Source organism: Anolis sagrei, chromosome 2 (assembly GCF_037176765.1).
Source record: "Anolis sagrei isolate rAnoSag1 chromosome 2, rAnoSag1.mat, whole genome shotgun sequence".
Taxonomy (NCBI): domain Eukaryota; kingdom Metazoa; phylum Chordata; class Lepidosauria; order Squamata; family Dactyloidae; genus Anolis; species Anolis sagrei.
The window spans coordinates 292,890,374-292,907,889 of record NC_090022.1 but is presented as its reverse complement, the minus strand read 5'-3'; the positions used below and the strand labels follow the sequence as shown (position 1 = coordinate 292,907,889).

General features: G+C 42.5%; 1 protein-coding gene across 1 annotated transcript in view; it reads left to right on the top strand.

The window, feature by feature from the left end:
* The window catches only part of PIK3C3 (phosphatidylinositol 3-kinase catalytic subunit type 3), a 171,240-nt gene that overhangs the window by 28,403 nt on the left and 125,321 nt on the right, over positions 1-17,516 (top strand). Inside the window, exons 7-10 of the mRNA XM_067464672.1 lie at positions 7,790-7,861; positions 9,502-9,606; positions 12,420-12,512; positions 15,769-15,954. Coding sequence (XP_067320773.1) covers positions 7,790-7,861; positions 9,502-9,606; positions 12,420-12,512; positions 15,769-15,954 — 456 coding nt within the window. The remainder of the gene's footprint in view (positions 1-7,789; positions 7,862-9,501; positions 9,607-12,419; positions 12,513-15,768; positions 15,955-17,516) is intronic.

Genomic DNA, 17,516 nt, shown 5'->3' with positions numbered 1-17,516 from the left:
CTTGAGCGCCAAACAAACACAGTGGCCCCTTCCCTCCTGCCGGGATTGAAATATTTCCTTCCAGGTAAGTGGCTGACACTTGCCAGGTGGCAGATACTTATAGGGACGTTGCGAATCAAATGCGCATAGCTGCACCGTGATTACAGGTTCCAATCATTCATGTAATGCACTTCAGGTTTATTGAATTTTAATAAGCATGAGTGACTTTAAGAAGTCTTCAATTTACTGTCTTCTCTTCCCTCTCTTATCTTTCCCCCACTTCTGCCTCTCAAGAATGCTGTAAAGATTTAACTTGCATGAACTCTTTATTTAATAGTATCTTTGATTCAAGGGCTGAAGAGCAGCACTTGTTCTGAAAAGGATTTTGCAGGCCACATGTTCCATGACTAGTCCATCTCCTCTCTGTCTGTGAATAAATACAATTCAAGGGTTGAAGTCTCTTATTGATGGTAAATTAATCTGGGAAGCCTTGAATTTCTCGTTCTCTATCACACACACTCTTACAAGGATGATGGGGGGGGGGGGGAAGAGGAAAACAAAGAGTAGAAGAAACTAAGAATTTACAATCTTAAACATATGAGTTAGAGTCTCATGCAAAGTAAGACTTTATTTTGAGAGATCAGAGTCCCTTTCATATTACAGGTTGAGCATCCTTTAGCTAGAAATCCAAAATACCCAGAAATCCAAAATTGTCCCTTTGGATGGCTAAGATAGTCGACCTTAATCTATCTCTATATATATAATAAAAGAGAGTGTTTGTTTGTATCGGACAGAGGAAGGGCGGTGTATGTGGCAGCGTTCTGATTGGCTGCTACTGTGGTCTCTGATTGGCCAGCCTGAAAGTTCCAAGATTCCGATTGGCTGGGCAGCGGTGCTATTTGCATATGGTCTCTGATTGGCCAGCTTCAAGAGGAGCCCCTGGTGGAGAAAAGAGTTCATGACAGAAACGGGGACATGAGAAGGAAATTTGCATATGGTCTCTGATTGGCCAGCCTCAATTCCAAGATTCCGAGATGACAAAGAGAGGAAAGGAAAAGGCCAGAGGGGGCGGAGTCAGAACATTATCAATACAGACCACACTTGGCACAAAGAGCCTGCAAGACCGACTCGACATCCTACTGCAACCATGGATGATGGGACTTGCAGTACCATCACTCACATTCTGAGACCGCTGTTAACCTCATCCAATGACTGATCAGGACCAAACTTGGCACATAGACCTCTCATGACCCACCTTATGTTCTGGTGTGGTTTGGCCGGGGATGGACCATGGATTATGGGACTTGCAGTACCTTTGCTCAATTCCTGAGACCACTGCAACCCTCATCCAATTACCGATAAAAACCAAACTTGGCACACTGAGTCTCCATGATGCATGATGCAGTCACTTCCTGAGACCACTGAGACCTCGCCAATGACTCATCAAGACTAAACTTGGCACATGGAGCTTCAATGACCCACTCTACATCCTGGAGCAGTTTGGAGGACGACAGACCATGGATGATGGAACTTCAAGTACCTCCACTACCCAAGACTGCTGCAAAACTCATCTAATGACCAATCAAGACTAACGTTGGCACACAGAGCCCCCATGACCCACTCTACATCCTGCTGCAGTTTTGGAGAAGGGTGGACCATGGATGATGGAACTTCCAGTACCTTCACTCACATTCTGAGACCTCTGCAAACCTCATCCAATGACGGATCAAGACCAAACTTGGCACATAGACCTCTCATGACCCACGTTACGTCCTGGTGTTGTTTGGAAAAAATTGGAGATGGATGATGGGACTTCAAGTACCTTCACTCACTTCCTGAGACCACTGAGACCCTCGCCAATGACTAATCAAGACTAAACTTGCCACATGGAGCTCCAATGACCCACTCTACATCCTGCTGCAGTTTGGAGGAGGACAGACCATGGATGATGGGACTTCAAGTACCTCCACTCCCTTCCAAAGATTGCTGCAACCCTCTTCTAATGACCAATCAAGACCACACTTGGCACACAGAGCCCCCATGATCCACTCTACATCCTGCTGCAGTTTGAAAGGGGATGGACTTTGGATGATGGGACTTGCAGTACCTTCACTCACTTACTGACACCACTGCCACCCTCATCTAATGACTGATAAAGACCAAACTTGGCACACAGAGCCCCCATGACCCACTCTATATCCTGCTGCTGTTTGTAGGAGGATGGCCCATGGATGATGGGACTTCAAGTACCTTCACTCACTTCCTGAAAATAATGCTGCTATTATCCAAAGACCAATAAAGACCAAACTTGGCATACAGAACCGCCATTACCCACTTTCTCTAATAACCCGGGCAACGCCGGGTCCCCAAGCTAGTATATAATAAAGAAGAGTGTTTGTATAGGAATTGTGGAGGGCGGTGTATGTGCCAGCGTTCTGATTGGCTGCCGCTGTGGTGCTATTTGCATATGGTCTCTGATTGGCCAGCTTCAATAGGAGCCCCTGGTGGAGAAGAGGGTTCATGGCAGAAACGGGGCATGACAGAAGGAAATTTGCATATGGTCTCTGATTGGCCAGCCTCAAATGCAAGATTCCGAGATGAGAAAGAGAGGAAAGGAAAGGCCGGGGGCTGGGTCAGAACACTCCCAATACAGACCGAAATAGGCACACAGAGCCCCCATCACCCACTCTACATCCTACTGCAGTTTGGAGGAATATGAACCATGCATGATGGGACTTGCAGTACCATCACTCCCATTCTGAGACCGCTGTTAACCTCATCCAATGACTGATCAGGACCAAACTTCGCACATAGACCTCTCATGACCCACTTTACGTCCTGGTGTGGTTTGGCCGGAGATGGACCATGGATTATGGGACTTGCAGTACCATTGCTCAATTCTTGAGACCACTGCAACCCTCATCCAATTACCGATAAAGACCAAACTTGGCACACAGAGTCCCCATGACCCACTCTACATCCTGGTGCACTTTTGAGGAGGACAGACCATGGATGATGGGACTTGAAGTACCTCCACTCCCTTCCCAAGACAGCTGCAACCCTCATCTAATGTCTGATCAAGATCAAACTTGGCACACAGAGCCCCCATGACCCACTCAGCATCCTGCTGCAGTTTGAAGGAGGAACGACTTTGGATGATGGGACTTACAGTACCATCACTCACATTCTGAGACCGCTGTTAACCTCATCCAATGTCTGATCAGGACCAAACTTGCCACATAGACCTCTCATGACCCACTTTACGTCCTGGTGTGTGTTTGGCTGGGGATAGACCATGGATTATGGGACTTGCAGTACTTTTGCGAAATTCCTGAGACCACTCATCCAATTACCAATAAAGACCAAACTTGGCACACTGAGTCTCCATGACGCACTCTACATCCAGGTGCAGTTTGAAGGAGGGTGCACCATGGACGATGGGACTTGCAATACCTGCACTCCCTTCCTAAGGCCATTACAACTGCCAACAATGATAGATCAGGACCACAATTTACACAGAGACCCAGCATGACCACTCTACATCCTGGTGTGGTTTGGAAGAATTTGACAATGGATAATGGGACTTGCAGTCACTTCACTCACTTCCTGAGACCACTGAGACCCTCGCCAATGACTCATCAAGACTAAACTTGGCACATGGAGCTCCAATGACCCACTCTACATCCTGGTGCAGTTTGGAGGAGGACAGACCATGGATGATGGCAAGTACCTCCACTCCCCAAGATGCTGCAAAACTCATCTAATGACCAATCAAGACCAAAGTTGGCACACAGAGCCCCCATGACCCACTCTACATTCTGCTGCAGTTTTGGAGAAGGGTGAACCATGGATGATGGAACTTCCAGTACCTTCACTCACATTCTGAGACCTCTGCAAACCTCATCCAATGACGGATCAAGACCAAACTTGGCACATAGACCTCTCATGACCCACGTTACATCCTGGTGTTGTTTGGAAAAAATTGGAGATGGATGATGGGACTTGCAGTACCTTTGCTCACTTCCTGAGACCACTGAGACCCTCGCCAATGACTAATCAAGACTAAACTTGGCACATCGAGCTCCAATGACCCACTCTACATCCTGGTGCAGATTGGAGGAGGACAGACCATGGATGATGGGACTTCAAGTACCTCCACTCCCTTCCAAAGATTGCTGCAACCCTCTTCTAATGATCAATCAAGACCAAACCTGCCACATAGAGCCCCCATGATCCACTCTACATTCTGCTGCTGTTTGAAAGAGGATGGACTTTGGATGATGGGACTTGGAGTACCTTCACTCACTTACTGACACCACTGCCACCCTCATCTAATGACTGATAAAGACCAAACTTGGCACACAGAGTCCCCATGACCCACTCTATACCCTGCTGCTGTTTGTAGGAGGATGGGCCATGAATGATGGGACTTCAAGTACCTTCACTCTCTTCCTGAAAATAATGCAGCCATTATCCAAAGACCAATAAAGACCAAACTTGGCATACAGAACCACCATTACCCACTTTCTCTAATAACCCGGGCAACGCCGGGTCCCCAAGCTAGTAAATAATAAATAATAAATATTTATTTGTACCCCGCTACCATCTCCCCAAGGGACTCGGTGTGGCTTACATGAGGCCGAGCCCACAATACATCAGTAATACAAACAATAACAACAATAAAACAAGCAATAAAATAAAACTCATAGCAAAAAATAAGCAATAAACATTAACAGTAATACAGCGACGTTTAAAAACCTATGGGTGGGCCAAATGTAATAATTAAAATTTTAAAGATAATGCTGAGAATGAACAGGTGAAATATGACTAGGATAGTATTATCGGAGAGGGATGGGGCGTGCAGACAATCCTAGATCATTAATAAAGTGCAATTAAGGACATATTGCTGGGAGATTCCTTACTCTGGGAAGGCACACTGGAACAACCACGTTTTCAGGCTCCTCCTAAAGACTGCCAGAGTTGGGGCATGCCTGTTGTCCTTGGGAAGTGAGTTCCAGAGTCAAGGGGCCACCACCGAGAAAGCTCTCTCCCCCGTCCCCACCAATCGCGCCTGCAATGGAGGTGGGAGCACGAGCAGGGCCTCTCTGGATGATTGAAGAGATCGTGTGGGTTCGTACACAGAGATGCGGTCACGCAGGTAGGCGGGTCCCAAACCATTTAGGGCTTTGTAGGTAAGAACCTGCACCTTGAATTGGGACCGGAAAATGAACGGCAGCCAGTGGAGCTCCTTAAACAAAAGGGTTGACCGCACCTTGTAAGCAGCACCAGTTAACAACCTGGCCGCCGCCCATTGAACCAGTTGGCATTTCCGGGCCGTTTTCAAGGGCAGCCCCACATAGAGTGCATTACAGTAGTCCAATCTGGAGGTGACCTTTGCTTTCTGATTGTTCAGTGTACAAACATTTTGTCTCATGCACAAAACTATGAAGGTTATCCAGAAAGTAAGGTTACAATACTTTTTAAATACAAATAATAAATATATTTTAATAAAACTTACATGGATTATAGCATAGGTATTACATTATTTTTCCACATAATCAAAATTCAGTTCAATACATTTTGTCATCTGTGGGATGAGTTTTTGATGCCTAGGTCATAGAACTTTCTCCATGCCTTTTTCAGCCAGTTTGTCACTTAGATTTTCACCTCATTGTCATTGAAAAAGTGTTTTCCACCAAGGTGTTGCTTCAATTTAGTGAACTGATGATAGTTACTGGATGCAAGATCTGGGCTGTGAGAGAGGTGGCTAAAAACATCCCAACCAAATGAAGACAACAAGTCTTGTGTGACCAGTCTGTTATGAAGGAAACCGACTCCTGCCATCAGCATCCCACGACGTTTGTTTTGGATGGCTCTGCAAAGTTTCTGCGTGGTTCCACAATATATTCCGTATTCATTTTGTCACTTGCTTTATTGATATTATGTCCTCTCCATAAACTGAAATGATTTCATGATGAATCACAGCAGTGTTCATACCCTTAGCATTTAGGTAGCATATTACAGCGCAAACTTTGCACTTGGTGGGAAACAGAATGAGGACTCCCATCTCCAACCTTCACCACAAAGCCAGTCAATGAGCTACTGATGACTGGCACTGCTCGTTCGCTTTTGCAGGCTTACCTCTACATGGCAGTGATACCAACTTCCCCTGCGAAAATTCCCCATGAGAAAGAAATGCCTTGTAACCTTACTTATTGGATAACTCTTGTTTTGATTATATTCCATATCAATTTTGTCACTTGCTTTATTGACATTATGTCCTCTCCATAAACTGAAATGATTTCACGATGAATCACAGTGGTATTCATGCCCTTAGAATTTAGATAGTGTATTACAGTGCAAATTTTGCACTTGGTGGGAAACAGAATCAGGATGCCCATCTCTAACCTTCACCACAAAGCCAGTCGATGAGCAACTGATGACTGGCACTGCTCGTTCACTTCTGCTGGCTTCCTGCTACATGGTAGTGATACCAACTTCCCCTGAGGAAATTCCGCATGAGAGAGACATGTCTTGTAACCTTACTTATTGGATAACCATTGTATTAAAACATTGTATAAAATTACCTTCAGGCTACGTGTATAAAGTGTATCTGCAACATAAATGAATTTAATGTTTAGACTTGGATCCCATCTCTAAGTTATGAACCTATAACTTTCATGGCCATATCTAATCTAATCTAGTTTTGTGAGGCATTGGCATTCTCTTTTGGAAATTCTCAACACCCCTTCCTTGAACAGCAAATCCCAGCACTCTGTTGGATGTTGCCAAGGAAACTAAAGTGGGATCAGAGTGCTATAATAGTGTAGTGAGAGTTGAAGTCCAAAACACCTGGAGGGCTGAAATTTGCCCATAGAATCATAGAATCAAAGAGTTGGAAGAGACCTCATGGGCCATCCAGTCCAACCCACTGCCAAGAAGCAGGAATATTGCATTCAAATCACCCCTGACAGATGACCATCCAGCCTCTGTTTAAAAGCTTCCAAAGAAGGAGCCTCCACCACTCTCCAGGGCAGAGAGTTCCACTGCTGAACCATGCCTGGTGTAGTGTGAAAAGTCCCAGATCTTTCATGCTGAAAAACTCCTACATTTAGTCAGGAGTGCTGTAGAAGGAAGGACCGGGCGTAAAGTATTTTTGCTTCTGTAATCCTTGAGTACTGTGAGAGTTAAATGCATAGAAGAACGGAGAGGAAAAGGACAGTTGCAATTCACAATCCATGAACAAACGACAATTTGGCAAAGTTATTTTTTTGAAATGTCCCTCCCGGAATTTCCCATCAACATAACCCATCACCTTGGTGCTTAGAGGATTCCTGGAATGTAGTTTGAAAACTATTTTATAAGTTCTTGAATAAACACTTGGCCATTCATTGGGTTTCATGGCTGAGCAATGGCTCGAACCTTGTTTCCAAGGTCCTTGTGCAACACTCATACTACTACAACGCGGTGATTTTCATAAACCATGTAGTAAGGGCCCCATTGCAGAGGCAGAATTCAAAACAGACTACTTGAGCTCTTACTCCGTTTCTCTGGATGCTGCGCAGTATCTGGTAGTGTAGGCTATACTTTTTTGTATCCAACTCTGGCAAGGTTGAGTTGTCACTTTGCTTCCTCATTTTCATTGACGCTGTTGCTCTGGCTGCTCATTTCACAGAGTGAGAGAATTTGGGGCTTAATAGCTCTGTTTTCAATCTTGTCCCTGGAGCGCATTAAATTGCATTGACATGTCACACTGATCTTTATAACTTGAGAGGTTTAATGTACCTTTTTGAATGACTTTGTCATCTAGGACGGTGATGAGTCATCTCCCATTTTAACGAGCTCTGAGATCGTTAAGGTTCCAGATCCCCAGATGTCAATGGTGAGTAATTTTCTTCCTGACACACCAGGTGGGGAGCTTGTTTATGTTGTTGCTTAGCTTAATATGCAAACAGGAATATGGAAAGTTGGTGATGACCAGAATTTTAATCAGAACTCAGGCAGAAATGGTTTCTTTGTGTATGAAAGTTTCAGAAGGGTTGCTCCTAAAGTTAGTAATAAGCTTTTGTTCATCAGTGGGCAGTTCTACGCTGCCCAGGGCCAAACTGGAGTTGCAAATGTCAGATTACTTTGGGGTGGTTGAGACCATTCATCACTCTGGCTGCTGAAGAGGTAGGAGGAAGCTCTGACTGTCCAGTGACACTGGACCTTGGATGACCACCATTAGTGTGCCCCCCCTGTTATTACCCCTCACCTCTCCCACTACAAATGGACACTCTGACTAGAATGTGAGACCAACATGAGCCATGTCACTCCTGCTGACCATCACAACAGTGACAACAGAGGAGGCGGATGGTTAATGGCAGCCCTTGTCACTGGGCACCCAAGCAAGGGGATAGAGGATGACCATGTAATCAGTTGGGACCAATTTTGCCTCAGAACCAGCCCAACTGTTTTTGGAGGACACAGTTTGCTCCAGGTTCTTGGAGAGGATTTGGAGCAATCCTTAACTTTTGGTTAATGAGGTTCAAGACCATATTAAGGTGCCCTCCCTCCAGGATCAGTGGTCAGTGTAGATGTGCCCCTTGTCATAGCCTTCCCCTTATAGCTGGAGTGGGAAACTGCCACAGGGGCTCTATTTGATTTACTGAGTATTGGGAGAGGCACGGTGGGATGTCCTACTCTTTACAATGGGTAAGATTCTCCTACTTCTGTCCACAATTGTGAAGATAAGAAATATATGGGACAACACGAACTGTGTGGTAGGAACCTGTTGGGGATAACTAGAAACTTATTATTATATCCAAAAGCTTGAAAGCATGAACATGATCATAATCCAAATGCATGATACTTGAACTCGACTACAATCCCAAAGCCTACTTGTAATCCAAACAGGAGGCATGGAACTTAAGCAGGAAAATAATATATAGACCCAAGAACTGAACTCCTAACTCAGAGCTCCCAAGACAGGCAACTTGACACCTGAAAATTCAACACTGATTTCCTCAATGAACATTGACTCCAATTTCTTAAGAATACTTCTACTTTCCCATGACATCACACTTTCTCACACCTGGGTTCCCTTTGTTTATCTTTCAGTCTCTGAGAACATCTTATTTGTCTCTGTTTCGCACTATCCTGCCTGATCTGTAAACACTGGGTTATCTGTAACCCTCCTGTCTCCTTTACACTCCTTCCAGAGTCAATCTCTGGCTGATTCTCATGAGAATCATTGTGTGTTTGCCCAACAATACATCTACCCAAAACATTCCCATTGTCTCTCTTGAAAAACACTTTCGCTTTTCCCCACAGAAACACCAGGTTCAACCAGAAAATTCTTGTCCTCATCCTTAGAGGATTCACAGGTCTCAACAGTTTTTAGTGTGACATTCCAAATCTGAGAGGACTCCTACCTGACTCCAGAATCGTCACCCTAATTGTGTTACCATCTATAATTGCACTGTTGCACTTCATTCGTAAAATAGCATCAAGGAGTTCTTAAAAATACTATTATTTTTAAAGGAAAACTTGGTAGAAAGCAAACATCACAAGCTTGCTAGAAGTTTGAGAAGTGGACCTTCTGATCATGATCTCAAGCCCAACGCTGCAACCCGAGATCAGTTGAATGTAAGTTCTCTGTCTTACTATTTTTCCTTTTCAATAGGATGTTGAATTTTTTTGTTTAAGAAATTAAACCTGCAGCTTTGAACACATGTTGTGTGTTTTAATCTCTGTCCTGCATATTTAATATGTATCTTTTGTGGAACTACATTTTAATATGTGTGTTTATAGAATTTTTGCAATGTTTGTATGTTTTGACTATACTGTGACCTACCATGAGGAGAGGCAGGTAAGAAATAATAATAATAATAATAATAATAATAATAATAATAATAATAATAATACATTAAAATGATACTTTAGTTTAGTTTTTTTAAAGGAATTGCATACAGTAGCATTTTTTTTTAAAAAATCAGGATTAAAACAGACTGAAACACATTGAAAACAGAATAAGAAACAGATTAATATATATTCATGGTGTTCTTTCCAAAATGTAAGTAAATGTAAAATATTAACTACTTATTCACGAATATATGAAAAAATGCTGATTTAATCAGTTATGAATCCCACCTTAAATTATCTCATTTTGAGAGAAAGGTGGGATATAAAGTCAATTAATGACTAGGTTACAATAAATGAATATATTAGATTTAACAATGTAATGTGTTCAAATTAGCTTCTACTTGCAGCAGTGAATTGCTCGCATTATCAAAGCACAGAGTGGTTGCAAATCTCACTTAAAGTTTCTCTTGTCATTTTGTGACACTTCTATACTATTATAATCTTTAATTTTGTTAAGGATGTAAACAATTTTTGGAAACTGGGTTGTTGCAGGTTTTTTCGGGCTAAATGGCCTTGGTCTAGAGGCATTCTCTCCTGACGTTTCACCTGCATCTATGGCAAGCATCCTCAGCGGTAGAGAGGTCTGTTGGAACTAGGAAAAAGGGTTTATATATCTGTGGAATGACCAGGGTGGGACAAAGGACTCTTGTCTGCTGGAGCTAGGTGTGAACGTTTCAACTGACCACCTTGATTAGCATATAATGCCTTTTTGGTAAAAAAAAGGCAAAAGTAATAATAAGGAATTTGAAACTGTGTGTGTAGTGTGTGTGTATGTATATAGGACACCCTGTATGTGTGTGTGTATTTATTTTATTTATTTCTTTCTTTCATGTACTTATACCCCGCCCTTCTCACCCCCGAGGGGTGACTCAGGGCGGCTTACAAAAGGCACATCTTGGTGCCTACACAAATACAATAACATATAAAACCAGCAATTAAATGGTCAACAATTAAAACAACAATATATCACACAAAGTGTATGTATGTATGTGTGTATATTTGTGTGTATGTATGTATTTGTGTGTGTGTGGTGTGTGGTGTGTGTATATATATATATATATATATATATGCATGGTGTGTGTGTAATTCATAATAGTAATAATAACAACAACATCAACAACCACAACTTTATTCTTATACCCTGTCATCATCTCCTCGTAAGGGCCTCGGGGCAGCTTACATATGGGTCAAACGCCCATAAACAAAGCAAAACAATCCATTAAAACAAAAACACAATTAAAATACGACCATTATAAAATATAATAATCCAGATAAAAAGACAAATAAAATGTAAGAATATAAAACAGCAATGTTGAAACTCAAAACAATGTTTAAGAAAACCAGTAACTAGGAATACAATGGACATGACCAGGTAATAAAAAGGGCCAGACATGGGATAGGGCAAAAAATGTCCCAGAATGTGAAAAATACATACATACATGCATACATATAGATACATACATACTAATGATGTCACCTAATGGAGGAAAAAGACCCATAAGGTTTGTTCTTGCACACAAGAATGAAATAATAAAGAAGAATGAAATATGAATGATGATGAATATGAATGAGAAATAAAATGAAATATGAATGAGAAAGATTTACATTCCTAGAACTTTTTAAATTAAGATTTCTTAGGTAGGTGTCCGTAATTCTTTGTTCATTCATTCACACTACTCTATCCTGAGCATTTGTTCCCACTCCATATACATACAGTGCTTCTACACTATAGAATTAACACAGTTTAACACCATTGCAACAGCCATGGCTCAATACAATGAAATAATGGAATCAAAGTCTTCAGTAGTGTAGATGCACCTTTAGTCGTTTTCACGCCTCGTGACTATAATACTATGGTCCAGAAAGATGTGAAGATGTGCACCGAGATTGTGGCGCAGCTGGCTGAGTGTCAGCTGCATTAAGATCACTCTGACCAAAAGGTCATGAGTTCGAAGCCAGCCCGGGTTGGAGTGGGTTTCCAACCAATTGTGTGCAGCCTGTTGTCGACCTTTGCAACCCGAAAGACAGTTGCATCTGTCAAGTAGGAAAATTAGGTACCACCTTAAAAGTGTGGGGAGGCTAAATTAACTGATTTATGAGGCCATAAAGAAGACTCCAGCAAAGCATTCCAGCGGGAAGCATGCGGGGAATGCGGAAGTTCTTCATCAGCGTCGCAGACGGACAATGAAAGCGACAGCTCCCCTGGCGGCCAGAAAAAGTTAAATAGCCTCTGTGTATGTCTGTATATGTTTGTATGTCAAAAATTGGCATTGAATGTTTGCCATATATGTGTACACTGTAATCCGCCCTGAGTCCCCTGCGGGGTGAGAAGGGCGGAATATAAATGCTGTAAATAAATAAATAAATGTGAAGGACCTTTGTGTATGTGGAATTGGTTCATGGAGCAGGAACTAGTACATGTTAAAGGTGTGAAGGATTCTAGAGTGTTTCTAACGGGAGTGTTTTTAGACTGCTACCCATCTATGCCATTAACTGGAGAAGGAGGATAAATGTTTACACACACATCTCTTTTTTAGATCATTGTGAGCTACCCACCAACCAAGCAACTAACGTATGAGGAGCAGGATCTTGTCTGGAAATTCCGGTATTATCTTACCCATCAGGAGAAGGTATGTATCCAGATTAAACATATCTTTTCTTCACTTATTTTTTGTCTAACTTCAAAATTATTATTTGTTTTGTTTTGTTTTGTTTTAGTAATTAATGTATAGCTCATTTTACTTTGTATGGAAACAAGACTTACAGTGTAGAATTAAAACATATCCAGCCCTTTAAGTTTATTTTATTTATCATGTCAGGAGCGAACCAAACAGTTGTGTTGCATTTACAATAATAATAATAATAATAATAATAATAATAATAATAATAAACACCCCCCTTCACAAAGTTTGCAAACTTGGCATTCTATTAAATGTCCTTTGACCAGTAGCTGGCTACTTGGAGTGCCTCTGGTGTTACTATAAGAAGGTCCTCCATTGTGCATGTGGCAGGGCTCAGGTTGCATTGGAGTAGGTGGTCTGTGGTTTGTTCTTCTCCACATTTGCATGTCATGGATTCCACTTTGTGGCCCCATTTCTTAAGGTTGGTTCTGCATCTCGTGGTGCCAGAGCACAGTCTATTCAGCGCCTTCCAAGTTGCCCAATTTTCCGTGTGCCCAGGGGGGAGTCTCATTTGGTACCAGCCACTGATTGAGTCTCTGGGTTTGAGCCTGCCACTTTTGGACTCTCACTTGCTGAGGTGTTCCTGCAAGTATTTCTGTAGATCTTGGAAAACTATTTCTTGATTTTAGTCATTGGCATACTTACTTACTTAGGCGATCCGAGGATGATGGTCCTCCAAGGTTGGTGTTCTGTCGGTGGGTCCATAGGTGACTGTGGAGCCCAATTCTTGATCTGCATCTTCCCCTGCAGTGAGGGCACTGGTTTCCAGGTGGAAGGCGGTCCCGGTCGGCTTGATGCGCCTTTCTCTTGGCACGTTTCTCTCTTTCGCCCTCCATTCGTGCCTCTGCAAACTCCACAGCACTGCTGGTCACAGCCGACCTCCAGCTGGAGCGGTCAAGGGCCAGGGCTTCCCAGTTCTCGGTGTCTATGCCACAGTTTTTAAGGTTGGCTTTGAGTCCGTCTTTAAATTTCTTTTCCTGTTCACCAACATTCCGTTTTCCGTTCTTGAGTTCGGAGTAGAGCAACAGGAAATTTAGGTACCGCTTTATGTGGGGCTAATTTAATTTATGACACCATAAAACCTTCCAGCAGTATGCATAAGAATGAGGAAGTACTCCACCAAGGACTCGGTGTCATAAGTGGATGGTGAAGTGACAGCTCCCCCTGTGGCTGGAATTGAACATACCCTCATGAAGCCCAAAGCTGGAATGTTAAATTGCCACTGTGTTTGTCTATATATGTTGTATGTCTATGGCATTGATTGTTTGCCATGTATATGTGCATTGTAATCCACCCTGAGTCTCCTGCGGGGTGAGAAGGGCAGAATGTAAATACTGTAAATAAAAATAAATAAATAAATATTAAAATCATGCAATTTACAATCATAATCCAGGGCCGTTCCAAGCATCATTGCACATGTAGCCCATAGTTAGGATGGTATTTGGTGAGAATCCAAGGTTTAGGATTTTCTCATCAGCTAGCTTTTTCCACCTTGATTGGAATAGATCACCCAGGGTCAATGGGGCCAAACCTTTAGGCATAAACATCAGTATTAACCAAAAATTTAGTTTATATTTCCAGACCCGAGACTCAAGAGATATCTGACCCATCTCTAGAAGTGAAATTACTTTAGGCACACAGCTTGGGAGGCTAGGGATGCTTCTTAAAAACTTTGGATGGTTTCTAAAGTGTTGGCACTTTTAAATGGGCACAGTCGTGCTCCGTATATTCAGCTATTCACTCAGTGCCTTCTGTACAGGTGACACCCTCTTTTCTGTCCCTATATCATTTGACCCATTGCAAATAGTAGGGTGAGCTGTTATCTGTGGCCTTTCCACTGCAATGTATGGTATACAATTTCCCTACAAAGTTCTGAAAGAGCACAAAATTGAGGGACCGAGCTGACATCAATGCAATTTTCCTTAGATAAGTAGCAATTACAAAACACAGGTGTTCTACTCAATGGCAATAAAAAAAATTCCCGTAATATGACAGTAATTTTTTAGTTTTCACTCTTTGGTTTTGCAGTTACCGTAGCCCTGAAATTTATATTCAGCTGTATTCCAGATTTCCATTACTAATGGAATTATTATTTTTATTTATGTCTGCTCCCAACAATCCTACCGCAATTTCTTTAATGTTGTTAAAATTTATAGTGAATGATAAATTCAATAACAGAATGCCAGTAAACACGTGAATGTTCTTCTTGGGAAACAAGTGGAGTTTTGTTTCTGTCCTGTTTGTTCATTCGTTCATTAAAATATTTCTATAAAAATATTTTTGAAGTATTAATATCCCATTCTGCATCTTTGGATTTCAGGGTGGCGTTTGGATAAAATAATGAAAGATGTAAAACAATTCCTAATGAAAACAGTAGCATAATTTAAATAGGATAAAACATATTAAACAGTTTAAAAGGCTTTGTTGTATGTTTTCAAGTTGTTGCCAATTTATAGCAGCCCTAGGGCAAAATTACCATGGGTTTCTTGGCAAGATTTGTTCAGATTGAGTTTGCCTTTGCCTTCCTATGAAGCTGAGAGAGTGTGGCTTTGCCAAAGGGTCATCCCAATGGGTTTCTATGGCCTAGCAGATATTCGATTGCTGATCTCCAGTCATAATAATATTAATTATTATTATTATTATTATTATTATTATTTATTTATTTATTTATTTATTTGTATTCCGCTCTATCTCCCCAAGGGTACTCAGAGAGGATTCCAGCATACACAAACACAAAGTCAAACATGCAATTCCTAGAAACAGCAAAACACAGATAACACAAAAATACGGATAAAGGCAAATGCTTCCTTTTCTGGCTCTGAGTGATGATGCGCATCTCCAGCTCTGGAGGGTGGGAGCTCATCTCAATTTTTTTAGATGAAGAGCCTGCATTGTCTGTAGATACCTCCTAGGTCATGTGGCCAGCATGACTGCACGGTTCGCCGTTTACCTTCCTGCCGAGGCAGTATCTATTGATCTACTCACATTTGCATGTTTTTGAACTGCTAGGTTGGCAGAAGCTGGGGCTAACAGTGGGAGCTCACCACATCCTGCCAACCTAACAGTCAGTAAGTTCAGCAGCTCAGCGGTTTAACCCATTGCACCACCATAGTCATAATGCCAAACACACAATTGGCTGCACAATTCTGACTGTTATCTGGTTTAGCCTTGGACAAAGATATGACCTTGTTTTCCTTCCATCCAGGCCCTGACTAAATTCCTGAAGTGTGTAAACTGGGGTCTCCCACAAGAAGCGAAACAGGCCCTGGAGCTTTTGGGCAAATGGAAACCAATGGATGTAGAGGATTCCCTTGAGCTCTTGTCGTCCCATTTCACCAACCCCACTGTGCGGCGCTATGCGGTTGCCAGACTGCAACAGGCTGATGATGAGGTGCAGAAATGCTTCATTTATCTCTCTCTCTATTCCCATTCATGAAAAGGATTCCTTTTTCCAGTATTAGCATATCCAGGTGTACTATTTAGGGTGGACAAAAATTGTCATCCTCTTTTTGACTGCATACCATCCAACTGTGCCGATTTGGCTGAATATTTCTATTTGTATGGGGGGAGGATTTAGGTTTATGTCAGTACTGTGTTAAAAGTTCATGCTGCCTGTTACTACGATGATGGTTTCTAATATTCTGAAGTTGGTGTAGGCATGCAAGGACTATCTCAGACCCTGAGATTTCAAGGTCCAAATATTAGACCTAGGGACATTCATTTATGATATCACTTGGAATGCACTCCTGTGATGTTATAGGTGTGATGGATCCACCTCAGTCTGGTTTCAGGTCTGGCTATGGGACAGAAACAACATTGATTGCCTTGGTGGATCATCTATGACAGTGGTTCTCAACCTTTGGGTCACCAGATGTTTTGGCCTTCAACTCCCAGAAACCCTAACAGCTGGTAAACTGGCCGGGATTTCTGGGAGTTGTAGGCCAAAACATCTGGGGACCCATAGGTTGAGAACCACTGATCTAGAGAAGGGGAGTGCATCACTGCTGGTTCTCCTGGGCTTCTCAGCTGCTTTTGAGACCATCGACTATGGTATTCTTCTGGGCTGTCTTTTTGGGATGGGGTTTGGGGGCACTGTTCGACTCTCTGACCGGTGGCTGTGGGGTCCCTCAGGGCTCAATTCTGCCCCCCCCCCCCCCCCCCATGCTGTTTAACATTTACATGAAACCGCTGGGAGAGATCATCTGGGATTTTGGAGTTCGGTGTCAAATTTATGTGGATGACACCCAACTCTATCACTCCTTTCCACCTAATGCCAACGATACCGGTCTGCCCCTAAACCGGTGCCTGTCATCAGTGTTGGACTAGATGAGGGCCAACAAGTTGCAATTAAATGAAGATACAGGTCCCCTTTTCCTAGTTCCAACAGACCTCACTACCTCTGAGGATGCTTGCAATAGATGCAGGAGAAATGTCAGGAGAAAATGCCTTTAGAACATGGCCATATATCCCAAAAAAAAAAACCTACAACAACCCAGTGATCCTGGATTCATTGCTGACCCTGGAACCCCAGGTGTCAGTGGAGGCCAGGAGTGCCTTCACACAATTAAAACTTGTGCACCAGCTGAGCTCATACCTTGTTATGGAGGGAGGGCTGCAGCAGTTTCAGGAGGCTACCACCTAGTATAGGCCACCACCCATCATTGAGAGACATAATAAAGTGCCAACTGTATTTTTAAATCCCAGTGCAGAAAATAAAACACAGCGATAACAAGAATTTGCGGGCCTTTCATAACATTAAATGGCCTAAATCCTGTTTATCTCAACTAGAATAGATTTCTTGAATCAATGGGATTTACCTATGGCTTGGCTCAACATTCAGCAACAACCAGCAGAATTGCAAGCCAGAGTGAGGCACCTGACGTAGCTCCGTCATTCCGCCTAATGGTAGAGCTGGCTCTGTAACAGGACCTTGTTTACCTTGTGATGTGGATG